This window comes from Kogia breviceps, chromosome 8, assembly GCF_026419965.1.
Source record: "Kogia breviceps isolate mKogBre1 chromosome 8, mKogBre1 haplotype 1, whole genome shotgun sequence".
Classification (NCBI taxonomy): Eukaryota; Metazoa; Chordata; class Mammalia; order Artiodactyla; family Physeteridae; genus Kogia; species Kogia breviceps.
The window spans coordinates 73,651,213-73,666,852 of NC_081317.1; the positions used below are offsets into that span (position 1 = coordinate 73,651,213).

General features: G+C 46.0%; 1 protein-coding gene across 4 annotated transcripts in view; it reads left to right on the top strand.

The window, feature by feature from the left end:
• Nucleotides 1-4,528: 4,528 nt before the first annotated feature.
• MAMDC2 (MAM domain containing 2) overlaps nt 4,529-15,640 on the top strand; it is a 166,266-nt gene continuing 155,154 nt past the window's right edge. The window contains exons 1-2 of one of the 4 annotated variants that reach the window (XM_059072723.2): nt 4,529-5,188; nt 5,528-5,644. In XM_059072723.2, coding sequence (XP_058928706.1) covers nt 5,155-5,188; nt 5,528-5,644 — 151 coding nt within the window. In that variant the 5' untranslated portion in view covers nt 4,529-5,154. The remainder of the gene's footprint in view (nt 5,189-5,527; nt 5,645-15,640) is intronic. The other 3 variants (XM_059072722.2, XR_010841596.1, XR_010841595.1) reach the window with 3 other exon arrangements.

Here is a 15,640-nt window from a genome sequence, read left to right on the forward strand (position 1 = left end):
AGCCCCCCTACCCTTGGGTGAGTTGCTTCAACGCTTTGGCTGTAGTTTCTTCCTCCATAAATTGAGCATGAAACCACCTGGCACATCATAAACACTCGACAAAAGATGGTATCATCACTGTGGTGAATCAGCTTAGGGAACTTCGACCAAAAAAAAAAAAAAAATCAAAAGTTTGCATTCAAATCATAATGAAGGATGTCTGACACCAAGCTAGGATTCAGAGTAAGCTGATGAAGAGATTAATGATGGAGAGAAAGTATCTATTCAACATCTATTTCCTTTTAAATGCTCACTCTGAAAGAAATATCTACTTTCCCAGTTCAGGTCATTTGAGTGCAGCAATTTAAACAGTGGGGTATATATTTTGTAATAACTGGTTAACCTTGGGCCTTGTTCCCTCACAAGGAATGATTCTGACCCACGGCAGGCATGTGACTGCTCCTCAGGGGTGAGAGGCAGCTGGTGCTGGGCAGGAAGCAAGGGACAATGCCAGCCAGCCTCGAGGCAGAGCCCCCAGACACCTCCTGCTGGAATGCAACGAAGGTCACTGGCGGGACAAGCCACAGAGCCTGGAATTATTTTACCAGCTCATTTTCAACCTGAGGGTGTACATGTTTGTGTGTATGTGCGGAGAGAGAGACAATGTGAAAGTAAGGTAGCAAAACACTGAGGGTAGAGTGGGCATGAGAGGTAGAGGCGAGCCCAGACACAGACCTACAAAGACCCAGAGACAGAGACAAAGCAGCGAAGAGCAGGAGGATGTGCCAGGCTCTGTGAGAGGCGAGGCTCATGCCCACAGAGACAGCAGGTTGCTTTGCCTGCCTGTGGTGTAGGCGGCCCTTGTGAGGAGAGACAGGCCTTTGTGAAGAGGAAGATTTTAGGGGCACTGCAGCATATGCCATCAAATTCCAGCTTCACACTGGCTGGACATGTGACCTTGAACAAGTTAAATGACCCTGCTGGTCCCATTTCCTTGTCTGTAAGTGAAGATAACAGTGGTCTTCACCTGATAGGAATGTTGCATGGAGTAAATGAGATAACACACGTAGAGTGCCAGGCATGTGCTTGCTTGATGTATAACACTCTGTATTAGTTTCCTACGGCACTAGAACACACTACCACAGACTGGGTACTTTAAAACAACAGGACATTATTCTCTCACAGTGGAGGCCAGAAGTCTGAAATCCAGGTGTCTGCAGGGCTACACTCCTCCGGGGCTCTAGGAGAGAATCTGTTCTTTGCCTCTTCCAACTTCATTCTTTGCCTTGGGGCTGCATCACTCCAATCTCAGCCTCCCTCTTTACATTGCCTGTTACTTCTCTTCTCTCTCTTATAAGGACGCTTGCCATTGATTTAGGACCCACCCCATAATCCAGGATGATCTCATCTCAAGATCCCTAATTTAATTACATCTGCATAGCCCTCTTTCCAAATAAGGTCACATCCACAAGTTCTGGGATATAAACATATCTTTTTGGGAGGCTACCATTCAACCCACTACACTACCTAATGTTTATTGAGTGCTTTCTAAGATCAGAACTTTACGTGCATTATTTGATTATTCAATTAAGCTACAACTTACGGAGAGAGGCCCAGGTAGTATTTACCTTGGGGCCTTATGCTGTTTTCCCAAATGATGTGGCAGTGAACGGCCATGTGGCTTTGTGATTAGTGATGAAAGGAAGTGGGTTGACACACATCATTTCTAGATTTTCCAGATTCCTTCCTTGGCCCTCTCCATATACAATATCCTTTCCCTTCCCTGCAAAATGTCTTCAGGAAAGGACTTGTCCCAGCTGCTGGGAGTGTTGTCATCAAACAGCCTTCAGCTGTTAACCCCTTTGGGTTGGCCTCCGTGTAGAGAGCTGCCTCATTGGAGCTCACTGTCCCGGTGTGGGCCACATCCAGTGACAGGTGGAGGCAGCTGTACAAAGAGCCAGGCCATTTTAACCTAACATGGGGCAAGTCAAGTGGGCCATTTAAACTCCAGAGTTTCCTGTGGGGTCAGAAGTGGCTTCAAGGGACCTGACTGCATCGTCACCTCTCCCTGGGCCCAATCCTGCTTCTTCCCACTCCCTTCCACAGGAGTTGATCCCAAGGGCGCCCCCTAGTGAACATTCTGTGCACTAAACTCCACGTCAGAGTCTGCTTTACAGAGTCCCCAGTCTGTGCCAGTGTGGAAGGGTCATCTGTTCTTGGGATCATGCAATTATATGTGAAATAGAAATGTTACTCCAACTAATTCTGCACTTAGGTGTAATGATTCAGTTTCCCATAGGTGGCAATAAATGATGTCACCTTTAAGTATTAAATCGTATTTTTAAATTTTTGGAGATCTCTTTAGGGCTTTGAAGTTTTTCATTTTCCTAACACCTGGAACATGCAAATGAATCTAAGGCAACCCTAAAACTTTGAAATACTTCATAGGTACCTGGGAAAAGGAGAACCGGTTTGATAGTTGCTGAAAATTTGTTTGGTTGAAAATAGTGTTTTGAAGTTTCAACTGGATTCATATCCATTTTTACATTTTTAATTAAGTAATTTGATGAAATTCATCAGATATTTAGCACCATCTGTGAGCAAGAAATCAAAAAAGAAAGACAAAGGAGATATGCTACTGTTCCAGTTGAGAAAATAGGCTTTTGGAATAAAGCCGATCTGAGTTTGAATCTTGTCTCTACCACGAGCTGTCACTGAACTCTGCACCTCAGTTTCCCCATCTATTAAATGGGGATAATAATGATGCATACCCCATAGAGTCTTTGAGAAAGTTAAATGCGATTATCTATCTAAAATGTTTATAATAGTAAACATGATAAATGTTTTTTTTTTTAATTATTAGCTACTCCCTGAGGCAAAGCATATAAACACACACACTAAACAAATCTTAGATCATTTGAGCCACTGCCTACAGAAAACTCCTGAAACCTTGTCTAAACTTATTTTAAAAGGATTCAGGAGCTTCTTATTCGAGAGGAGGCTTTCAAGTTTTCTCATCATGAAGATGACATCTGAGTCAAGACCTAGAGGTAGTGCCAGCATGAATCATGTGGCTCTCCCGGCAAGAGCATTTCAGACAGAGAGAACAGCCATTGCGAAGTTCTGAGAGGACAGCTAGACTGTGTCTGAGGACCAGCCAGGAGGTCCATGAAGTAAGCAGGGCAGATTAGGTCAGAGATATAAGTGGGTGGGGATAGGTTTTTATAGGACCTGGTAGGCCATTGTGAAGAGTCTGGATTCTGCTAAATGATTGATGGAGTTGTTAGGAGTCTGGAACCAAGGAGTGACATAGTCCTATTTCTGTGTCAAAAGGATGCCCTGACAACTGTGTTAAGAATGGAATGGAGGTGCGCAAGGCAGAAGCAGCAAGGAGACCACCTTTCAGAAACTACTGCAGCATCCCCAGCAAACAGCAGTGGCGACTGGGATCAGGGCAGTCATGTGGGCATGGAGCATGGTCAGTACCTGCTATGTTTTGAATCCTGAACTGACAGAATTGGGTAATGTCCTGAGACAAAGAAAAGAGTCAAGGATAACTCTAAGTATTTTGTCCTGAGCAACTGGAAGGGAAAGGTTCCTTTAACTGAGATGAGGAAGATGCAGGGGAGAGACAGGTTTGGGAAGGAATATGAGGTGTTCATGCTGGGACCTGTTAAGTATGAGATAGCTCTTAGCATCCAGATGAAAATGCTGAGGTGGCAGTGAGACAGAAAAGTCTGGAGGCAGTGGGCCGTCTGGACTAGAAAAATATTTGGGAGATATCAGGTTTTAGTTGGTGTTTCAAACTATGAGGCTGGATGAAATCACTGAGGAAGCGAGGAGAAAGGGAAACAGGAGCTGAAAGGGTAGAACTTGGTGGCACCCTAGTATCCGGGGGTCAGAGAGAGAAAAAGAAACAGCAAGGAGAAGAAGGAAGGACAAGGAAAACACAGAGAGTCTGGAAACCAAATGAAGGCATGTGAGCAGGGCTTTGATGGTTGAATAAGAGTTTGTTAGGCCAGTGGTCCTCAAAATGTGGCCCCAGACTAGTAGCATCAGCACCTGGAAACTTGTTAGGAATGTGCAGAATCTTGGACACAGACCAGAACTACTGAATCAGAAACTCTGATGGTGGGCTTCTGATGTACCCTAAAACTTGAGAATCATTGCCCTAGGCATAAAATTGCCAGCCCAATATAAAAAAGAGCATTAAGAAGAACCCCTCCCCCCTATCACCACTTTCTTTACTGGAGGAGACTATTTTTAAAGACCCACTTAGTGCTCAAAGCAAATTTGTAGCCAATGGGTACTTCACCATAACCCCCTCCCTGACATCACTACCCCCCATCCCAATTTAGAAACCTACTAATTTATCATGGCTCTTTGGAGAGGAGGAATGCCCCCATTTCACCGGACAGAGGGAATGCTGAGCACCAGACATGCCAAACATTCCACTGCTAAATAAAGCCAGGGGGTGAGGGGGTGGGGGAGGTATTCCAAGGTTAGCGTTAACGAGCCATAAACGCTGAAACTCCTAGATGTAAAGCTTATTCCACCCAACACTTCCCAAAATTTCCTCTAGGTTTTCCTAAGAGAATTCCACCCTCTTCCATTCTGGGGAGAAAAGGTTAAAATTAGGGCTAGCCCCGCAGGACTGGCATTCCACATAGAGGGAGGCTGTCCCCAGAAATAAGCTGGTTCCCAATAGTATGGGCGGGGCGGGGCGGGGCGCCTCCAGTCCCAGCTCAGCCGAGGGGTTCCCGGGAGGCCTGCCCTCTCCAGTATCTGGGGGTCTGGTCCCAAGCTTTAAAAATCCGAGCCGTGGCACTGCATCCCGACCTCTCCTCTCCCAGCCATTTCTGGCTGGCTTTTCAAAAGTGTGCAGTTGTCTCCTCCCTGCCCAGCCCCATCCTCGCCCAGGACCAGCTGTGCGACCGGCCGGCTTCACTTAGGACGCGAGCGCACCGAGCGGCGCTCACAGTTCAGGCACCTTCGGCTTTCCGCTCTGCTCCCGGGGCCGCTTTGCAAAGTTGGGCAGCTCCAAGCGCACGCTTCTCCTCCGACGTCTCCCTGCCCCGATTCCAGGCGCCTCCGCTTCCCACGCTCCTTCCACCCGGAGCAGCCTGTCCCAGCGGGCTGGCGGCTCGCACCCCTGTCCAGTCTTCCTCCCCGACCATGCTGTTCAGGGGCGTCCTGCTGGCAGTACAAGGTAAGGCCTGGATCCGGGGTGGGGGGGTACCTCCGAGGGGCGCGCTCGCGACCGTCTCCCAGTCCCGCAGCCCTGGTAGTTGGGCTCGCGGTCCTGGGCTGGGCCATCCGAGGGCGCCTACGGATCCATCTCCACAGCCGCTAACCTCCCTCCCCGAGCCCAGCGACTGCGCACGGGTCGCGCAGTGCAAGCGCCCTGGGCGGGGGCGGCAATACTGCCTCCCTCTCCCGTCCCCTCCCGCACGCCTTCGCACTTTCACCAGGTGGTTCCCCGGGGGGTCCCGAGTTGGTGGTAAACGCTCCCGAGACCGAGCCTGAACTGAAACCCGCTTTGTGCCAGCAGCCCTGCAGCTTGCCGGTGCCCTGGACCTGCCCGCGGGATCCTGCGCGTTCGAAGAGAGCACCTGCGACTTTGACTCGGTGTTCGAGTTCCTGCCATGGATTTTAAACGAGGAAGGTAAGGGGGTCAGTGCACAGGGGCCCAAGGTGAGCTTCCCTTTTTTGCTGGTTGGCTCTTTCGCATGGGTAATGTTATCATCTTGGAGTGTAGCACTCTCAGGAGGAAAAGTGTGAGTCATGGATCATCCTTCCAACTCTCAGCTGTGCTGCACGATGGCCAATGAAGAGATGGAGCCCTTTGTTTACCTGGCCTGTGGGTAGAAGCTCTGCGATTTTGCCCGCCCCGCCCTCCCCCCACGGAAGGGCGAAAGGGGGCACAGCTGATGATTGTCTCCCACCAGCTGCGTGCCCTCTGCAGGTCAACAGCCTCTCTGGTCCTCAGTAGACACCTTTGTGAGTTGGGAAAGTTGGGTGAGGTTAGTTTTCTTCTCGTCCTGCAGAAATGGTGCCCTAATTCTGTGATGGGACCTCAGTGCTAAACCTCACATTTATGTTGTGCTTGACAGCGTTTTGTTGCATGACATCTTCCTCATGTTATTGTTGTATTTATAATCCGCTACTTGGTGAAAGAGGAAACCAAGTCCATGGCCATGTGCCTGAGGTCTCTCAGCTGGCTGGCATTGGTTATTGTCTTACCACTCATACCGTTTGGGTTCTAGTGACAAAGTTCAAATGTGGGCTCTTCAGATATAGCTTCTTGCCCTTCATTTATTTAGTGAAAAAACAAGTAGTTCTCTAATGCCCGAGAGCAGGCACTTCTTTCCCTTCTTTCCCTTATCTCTCACTTGTGCCACCCCATTAAGAAGCTTGATGCCCCAGGCCACTGGGACTGGGAAACAGCCTCCTTTAAAAAAACACTGCAGCGTAAAAGAGATCAGCTAACCTCCTTCCCAGGAATCTCAGTTGTCCTCAGGCCCCCAGATTATCTAAGCTCCCTGGAGAAGGTGGAGGCTCAGAACCCCTGCTTAGGATGTATGAACTGTCATCACAGCTTTTCTGCCTTGGGCTTCTGTTTGGGGCTTTGCATATACTAGCTTCTCTGACATTGGCAGGGAGGTGATGTTAGCCCCATTTTACAGAGGAGGGACTCTCAGTCTTAAAAATATTCAAATGGCTGGTCCATGTCCCATGCTATCAGTCAGTGGCCAGCTCTGAGCTGACTAGATCAGGGAAAAAAACAGGAGGGAACTACTCTGTAGTAAGCTTTATTTATTGCCAACAATTGCCAAGTCTTTCCTACAGAGTACTTAGAGGTAGCTGGGAAAAATCAATTCCTGATTTATCGTTTGAAGGATTCCTACCTTGCTGATTGCCTTAGGGAAGTCTCTTTCATCTCACCACCCTACCCCTTTCCCTGTTCTGGTTGTGTGTGAAGCATTTTGAGCAGTGGCCTGACCTGGACCACATGACTGGCTTTGGAGAGCATTATTCTCTAGCACAGTGCTTTAGCTGCATCAAAATTACCTGGTGGGTATGTTAGGACACAGGTTGCTGGGCCCCACCTCTGAGTTTCAGAGTCTGTGGGTCTGGGATGGGGCTGAGAATTTGCATATCTAACAAGTTCCCCGGTGATGCTGCTGGTCTGGAGATCACATTTTGAGAACCACTGACCTTTGAGAACCCTACCTCTGCTGGTGGCCCTGTGCAGGGCTAGGACTAAGGTGAAAGAGCCACTTGCATGACCCTGGGAGTGAAAGCCTCCTTAACTCTTGTGCCCTAGACACCCCTCTTGCCTCGCCCTAGCCTGGCCCTGAGAAAAGGAAATCAACATCACCCCTTAATCCAGGAGCCTCAGTCCTGTGCCCCCATTGCCAGGCCTCTGTCAGGATGGTGGCCCCCTGGCAGCCTGCTCCTGGGTCAGTGGGCAGGCCACAGCTCACTGCACTCAACTGCCACCCAGACCCACAGGAAGTGCTCTCTGCTGAGTTGGCACCTCTGCACCAGTGGCAGTTAAACAGTGGCCCTCCAGGAAAACAGGATGATGCTCATAGGGAAAGGTGATTGTGGTTTATAGCAAAGTGAAGACACTGTTGTTTTCCTCTTTGCATTCTTTCTAACTTCTAACTGTTGCTTCCCTCTTTGCTTTCTTTCTAACTTCTAACAGCCACCGCTTTCTGGCTCAGGGCTGGGGAAGTTCATTCATTCTCCTCTGAGCATTCCCAGGGGAGCAGGCTGGTTAGGCTTCCATCCTTACATATCTGTTTTTCGGAGGCCAGAACTGGGACATAACAGTCCACTCCAGAGGCGCAGCGAGGTAAGGGTGTGGCAGCCACTGCTGCTGCCTGCTGAGAAGCCACCACTAAGAATTTCCGGTACAAACCCATTCCTGCGTTGGTAGATTAAAGACGATACAAGTGTCCCAGGCTGAAATCTGTTCACAAGACTTTCTGCAAATTTACTCCATCTGGCTGCAAAAACCCTTTGAAACTGGTTCCATCCACCTCTGTGTATTGTATGGCGGCATAGAAAATTATAGGTTTCAGTGACTTTTGCCCACAAGTATTTGGAACACAAATAGCACTTTCTAGATGTCCTTGGTCAGCAGGTTAATTTGCAGTGGAGAGATCAATGCTAAAGCCCAGTGAAGAGAGTTAAGTAGAGAAACAAATCTGCCAATTAGAATTTCATTACAGGAGATTCAAATCGGGAGTCATTGTCTCAAAATATCTCCCAGCTGCCCAAAGTTGTATTTGAGGTCCACCCCTTTGGTTTATTTAGAGTATTAGGTCTCTAAGCCTCTCCAATTACAATTCCAATGTCCCTAGCTCATGGCCATTTTGAAATATGCTTGATTTCCACTGGGCACAAAATGGACGAGTTTTGACAAGGCGATGCATTGACTTGGGTTGCGTACCATAGGGAGGGTACCCCCAGGGACAGAGGGTGGCACCAGAGCAGGTGACTGGGCATGGCAACCTAGCCTCGTCTACTTTCTAGTTTCTTGTTTTCTTGATTTACCTCCATGGTTTTGGTAGAATATTTTAATTTTCTCTCACTTGTCAAGGCAAGTGAGATTGTGTCAGAATCAAACTTTGAACTTGCATCTAAATTTTAGGTTTGAATTAAATCCTGGAAAGAAGAGATCTATTTTATCATATAAAAATCTTCCTTATTCATTCATTTATCATCTAAAAAAAATCTTTATTCATTCGCAGTTCAGAGAATCTTGGAACCCCTTTGAATAGTCATTCTCGACTGAAATCGAGATTGTTGGTTCCATTTCCCCAGTGCCAGCTGTGGGGGGCAGAAGCCCTTCAGTTGAGGATTCTTGGACACTATAAAGTTGGCCTCACATCAGAATGGTCAGGGTTCAGACTAGTCATCGGTTGGGTTTTGGCTTCATTCCAATTTGGGGACCCCTTGGTTTAGCATCTTTAAGCTGGCTCTATGAGGAAGTCATTGGAGGAACTGAGGGAGGGAGGGGGTAAAATCCAAACCCAGGTACTGCTCCTTAATTAGAAGTTTGGAACACTAAACGACCCCAGAGAGGAAGGTAGATGTGGACATGTCAGGTTAAGAGGAGGTAAAAAGGAAATTCAAAGCACTTGTAGAGAAAGTTTTTTTTTTTTTTCTACAACAGTGGGGGTCAGTGTTTGAGGAATTGCCTAATACAGGAAGAATTTGGATGGTATTTGTACCCAGGAGCAAGTGATGATATCTGAGTCAGGCTGGCCAGCTAGAAGTTTGGCATAACCAATGGGGGGCGGGTGGTAGAGTAGGCCGATATCTCAATGTAACTACATGCATGTGTCTCTTCCTGTCAACCCCCTTTTTTCACCCAAACCCCTTCCTTCTCTCTTAAGGACACTTTCAGTTACTTGGTCAGCTGAGTTTCACTTCTTCACTCAGTCATGTGCTAGTTATTAATACTGATAAATCCTGCCTGATATTTCTTGAGGCCCAGCTGGAGCCCGAAGTCTGGCCAGCATCCCCCGGGGCCTTCCTAGAGGAGGAGGACCAGTCCTTCCTCTCTGTGGGTTACAGCTCTCTTTCTGACTCAGCATCCCACCCTGACATCAGGAGTTCATCAGGCAATTCCCACCCTCTGGATCTGCTTACACCTTCATCGCCTCTGCTTGTTGGTCTCTTGATGCCCTTTATGCAGAAACACAGCCCCCATGTTGTGGAGAGGCTGAGAGCAGCACGAGTCTGGGGTGTTCCTCAGATGCCTCTCGGAGAAACAGTCGACCCCAGGAATTGGCCGAGTTCTTCCTGCAATGCCGTGTGGCGTTCCCTGGCCGGCCCTGGCTACTACTGATGTCAGGTTGAACCTGGCTCTTGTGAGCTGTGCCTGAGCGTGGCCTTGGTTCTGCCCTGGCTCTGCCTGGGATCCTAGATCCTAGAGCTGGGCCTTGGAGTTCATCCAGTGCAACCTTCTCATTTCACAGAGACGTGCACTGGGGCCCAGACAGGCTCCCAGTCAGGGTCAATGACCAAGTCAGTGGCAGCCCTGGGGCAGGGCCTCATTTCCTCAGCTCTTCGCCTTTCTTTCTTCTAGCATTGCTGCCTCTCACAATGTCCCTGTCTTCACCAGCTCCTGGACCTTGACACTTTGGTGTGTTAACTAAACTCTGCAATGTGTTCGAAACTCTTCATCAGACATCTAATTATATTTCATACATGTGGAAGAACATGGGTTCCAAAGGTGTAGTGCTTTGGGCCTACCAAACCCACGAAACACTGTATTTTATGCCAGACCATGCATTTATTCACTCAGATGTGTAGGGATCTCACCTGCGTGCAATCTTTAGCATATAAAAGAGTGCCTGGCACATAGTAGATGCTCAACAAATATTTGTTGGATGAATGAATTTGCTGAAGGAATAATTCAATATTGGATGATTAAAAAGTCCTTATGCATTTCGTGTGTGCCCCTGGTTCATCTGCTCCTTCAAAGGTAGTTCCTTAGCATGAGAAACAATGTAAGCCTAGTGGTTAATATGAACTCTAGAGTTGGACAGCTTGGATTAGAATCCAGGCTCTACCCTTATATGCTGTGTGGCTTTGGGCAAATTATTTAACCCCTCTGTGTCTCAGTTTCCTTGACTGTAAAATGGAGATAATTAAAGCACCTATCTCCTAAGATTGTTCTGAAGACTAAATACATTAATATATTTAACACATAGTGAGCACTTTATACATGTAGCCTATTATTATTGTTACTCTTATTATTACTAGTTTTGTATTTTATCAAACATTATTTCTTCAATTCAGACAGCTTTCCAACACAGCTTCTGGATTGCTCAGGAGAATGTATTTTTCTTTTCATTATAGTTTTGCCATTTGTTCTCTATTCCAACCAGAGGAAGAGCTTTCTTTTTCTTATTGTTTGGCTCTATTTTATTTATTTATTTAATAATTTAATCATCTGTTAGCCTCCTGGGCCATCTAAATTTTGTGTGGCTGACTGAAGTGTGGACATAAAGTAATAAGACTAAGTTTCACACTTGGTTTACAGTGTATCCCTATGACTTAGACCTTTTTCTATATAAATTCTTAGTTTTTGTCAGGAATGCTTTGGTCCCTGCCCCAGCCTGTCCTTCCCTACTTATCTGTCCCACGGAGCTGGTGCCTCAGCATCAATCAAGTTCCATGCTGGTGCCTTCTAGGAGACCTCTGAGCTCTCATCTGCTAAGCTCTTGGGCAGGTCCCTAACCCATGGCCTCCCCGTCAATCAATCTGAGTTCTTGGGTTCTCTTACCTGGCCCCTCCACTTGGGACTTGACCTACCTGGACTGGTAATCTCTGCCTGCTCCTCTCTGCTGTGACTCACTTCTCTGGATGTAAGCTCTGTCTGGCCTTCCTATCAAGGCCAACACCCAGTCTGGGTTCCTCCCTACTCAAATTAGAGTTGCTGAATGGGAAGTTGCTACCCAGCTCCTGGTCTGATCCCTGACAAGGCGCCCAGGATTTTTGGGATGTTTTCCTTCCCATAATTGCAGAAGTCAGCTATGGTCACAATATATTGGGAGGAAATATAGGACTTTTTGCTTCACTGTCATCTTCAAATCCATGCAGTCCCCAGGTTTTATGACTTGCATTTTGGGATATGCTATTCATAAAAAACCCTGGTTCTTAAAATAGCAGAACCTCTTTGGTAGGTCACCCCAGCAATAGTCCTACTTCTGTCTCTTGTTAAACAGTGTTTGATTTTTAAGAATTTGGGTGAAATCTATTTATGTTAATAGACGTGATGGGCATCTTGATATATAAGCCAAGCAGGTAGTTGAACATGTGTTGGGCGTCTTGGCTGGTCAATCCTGAATTTTTTTTTTTTTTTTTTTTTTTCGGTACGCGGGCCTCTCACTGTTGTGGCCTCTCCCGTTGCGGAGCACAGGCTCCGGACGCGCAGGCTCAGCAGTCATGGCTCACGGGCCCAGCTGCTCCGCGGCATGTGGGATCTTCCCGGACCGGGGCACGAACCGGTGTCCCCTGCATCGGCAGGCGGACTCTCAACCACTGCGCCACCAGGGAAGCCCTGTACTGATTTTTACTTCTACCAGTTATCCCACCCACTCTTCCTCAATTTCTCTTATGCTTGTCTTAATCAAGTCAGTCATATAAATGTCTTCATACAGTCAGATCTAGGCTCTTGGAGCATTTGATTATATGTTTAATTTCATGTATATGTAGGTATGTATATGAAATACCTACAGGAAGACGGTAGTACTTAACACAGAAGAACATATGGCTGGTGATAAACGAGGAAGTTCTTTAAGAGCAAAGAACTTTCACAATATGTCAGAAATTTCTATCATATCCATTAGGCCATACCTAATTAAGGAAAGCCTAATGTCATACCTAATATCAATAAAACATTCCTGACAAAAAATAGGAATTTATAGAGAAATTCTCATACCTGTGCATTAGGCCAATGGTTCTCAACCCTGACTGTACATTAAAATCACCTAAAAGTTGCTTTAAAAATAGTTGTGTCCAGCCCTACCCCCAAGAGACTCTGATTTACTTGGCCAGACGTGGGGCCAGACTTGGTGTTGTTAACAAACAGACACTAAGAAATGAACAAACTCTCTAGGTGATTCCAGTATGCAGCCAGAGTTGGGGACAGTGATTAGAAGAATGGCCAACTCCCCCCATCTCCCCGCAACCAGATGTAAAAAGAAGGCATGTCCTCTTATTAAGGATCCTTTAATGATTACCAGTTGCCAACAGGGTAAAGTGCAAACTGCCTAGCTTGGCACGCAAGGTCCTTCGTGATTTGCCCCCAGCTATATTTCTACTCTTCCCTCTCATTAATCCCCAGCGTGCTGTTCATTCAACGTACTCTTTACTTTCTTGCCTCTCTGCTCTATTTGTGCTGTTCTCTACGTCTGTATTATCCTGCTTTTCCATTCCCCTGCCCCATCCCGGCCTATTTAAATCTATCCGTGCTTTAATGAAGGGCTCTTTTTTGAAACATTCCCTGATTTTCCCAAGTAAACGAACCTCTCCATTTCCTTTTTGTTCTCCCTTCCCATGGCTCTCTTCACGTTCCACCATGTAAATCTTCTTAGTGTCTCTTTATCGGTGTCCGCACCTCTTCACCTCATCAGAGTGTTACACTTTAAGAACAGGGATCACATACTTCCCACAACACCTGACAGACAGTGTGTGGTACCAGCAAACATTTTGGATTTAATCAATCTCTAAAGCCCTTATTGAGATTGATTTAAAAAGAAAAAAAACAAAACAAAACTCTTGACATTTTCCCCTGTAGTGAAAGAGGTTGTGTTTAATAATCCTTCCTACCATAGGACTTCAAAGCCTTTGGAGGCTTCTGTTGTAATTTCCAGATATAACAGTGAAGCAGTATTTCAGCTTGCCTCACCAATGTGTGATTTGTTTCATCCCCGACATACCCATGGACAAATAGCCCTTGGATTATTTACCCGTCAGGGCTGCCTGAATCCCTTGATCCTCTGCCATCAGAAACAATCATAATGCAGCCTTGAGCGTGACACTGATTGGTCTAAAAAATATTTTTTGCAAAAGATGAACAGACTTTGAACTAGCTATTGAGAGCTGTTGTTTCTAAGGAACTCAAGTGCAAGACATCAGTATAGTACCCACCCTGATGGGATATTTATCTGCTCCTGGAAGCAGCTCTTGCATACTGTGCTGACTTATGGAGAAACCAAAGGATTAGGTTTATGATTCAGTGTTATCTGCCAGAATATTTGCTTTATCTACTTTTTGAGACATTTATCTGTGTTTTGGGGAATTCTGAGGTTTAGAATAAAACAATAAACCAAACCAAGTGGTATCATGCCATAATGTCATAGTATCATGAATGAATCATATGTTTTACAGAAAAAGTTTCTAAAGAATATTAAAGCAGAAACTAACATACCATTGTAAAGCAATTATACTCCAATAAAGATGTTTTAAAAAAAGAATATTCATTCTATCAACACACACTTGAGTACCCACTATCCATCAGGCACTATATTAGTAGTTGGAGTACAGAGAGTGCATGAAATACATACACAGTCATGGTCCCTGACCTTTGTGGTCACCATAGACCAACAGGAAGAGACACAAATCTGTAATTATGGTAGAGAGCAAAAGGAATTGTATACTAGCCCAGGATTTTCATTGCAAACAGCATAATCAGGCTGCTTAAATTAAGCAGAAAAGAAATTTATTGGAAGGGTATTAATTAGCTCTCAGAATCAGAAGGAAGTCTAGAGAGCTATATTTGGGCAAGGGTAAAGAGATACATATTGTAGGCAAGATCCTACTGGAGGAACCATTTGTGTGACTTTACCACTAGATATTTGTTACTGCGTTTCTGGACCTGCCTGTTCATTATTCTGTAGACAATGAGTAGTGATATGGCTTGCTCTCCAGTCCAGTAGCTGAGAAGAGGATTGATTTGAGGAAGATTGGCAATGGAGAGGCTAGTTAGGGAACTGTGCAGTGGTCTAGCTAAGAGATGATGAGGCCTTGAAATAGGACAACGGGAGTAGGGGTAAAAGGGAGAGAGTAAATGAAACACCAGAAAGGGGACTAAATTGACAGGACTTGCTTATTGATTGGGCGGGAGTAACGAGTCAGAGGGAAAGTGACTCCCATATTTCTAGTTTGGACAGCTGTTTGTTTGAGGGTGTCAACAGTTGAGAGAATTTCAAGTTGAAAATTTTGTTAGGGTAGAAGAAGTTGTGTTCAGTTCTGAGTTACCTGGGAAACATCCAGGTGGAGGTTTCCAGCAGGACTTTGATGTAGGAAGCTAAAGGTCAGGTACAGTCTGGGTAGGACTATGGCTGTGGGAATCCTTAGCATAAAGACAGTGGTTGAAATCTTGAGAAGAGGTAAGATCATCCAAAGAGAATGTATAAAGTGGTAACAGCAGGAAGCTGAGGGTGGAGCCTTAAATTCATATTTAAGGACTAGGCATAGGAAGGAGATGGTGGAATAAATGAAACAGAAGGAACTAGACATAGAGGAGGAGAATTAGGAAAGTGCAGGGCCACAGAAGCCAAAGGACTTAGGAGCTTCTAAAGGAGGAGGTGATCAACAGGACCCAGCAGCAGAGAGGTGGGCACAGTATGACTTGTCTGTTGGAAATGACAATTAGGTGCTCGAATGAGCGCAGTGTCAGTGAAATGATGAGGACAGACCCTGAATGCCCTGGTGGAAGAATGAAGGGAAAATGTAGACAGTTAACAGAGTTCTCACTAAGTTCGGATGTTCTCTCTTTCTCAGAGAGAGGTTCGACCATACCTCCAAAGAAACTTGAGATGAAAGAGTTTTTGTTTCGTTGGGGTTTTGTTGTTGTTGTTGTTGTAGTTTTTTTAGGAAGGGGAGACTTGAGCTTGTTTATGAAGTGAGAGGAAGGGGTCAGTAAAGACAGAAGATTCAGGAGACAGGGGGGCTCTAGCTCTGCACTAGAACTAATTTCCACTTTGACAATTCAGAAACCTCAAGAACATACAGATTTCTTGGACCCACATAACCCAAGATCCCTCCATTGAGTGGCTCAATAACACTTGTGTCAACTTCAAAATGTGTGAAATTTTATTTCTACTGTAAATGCAGAGGATGTAGGAGATTG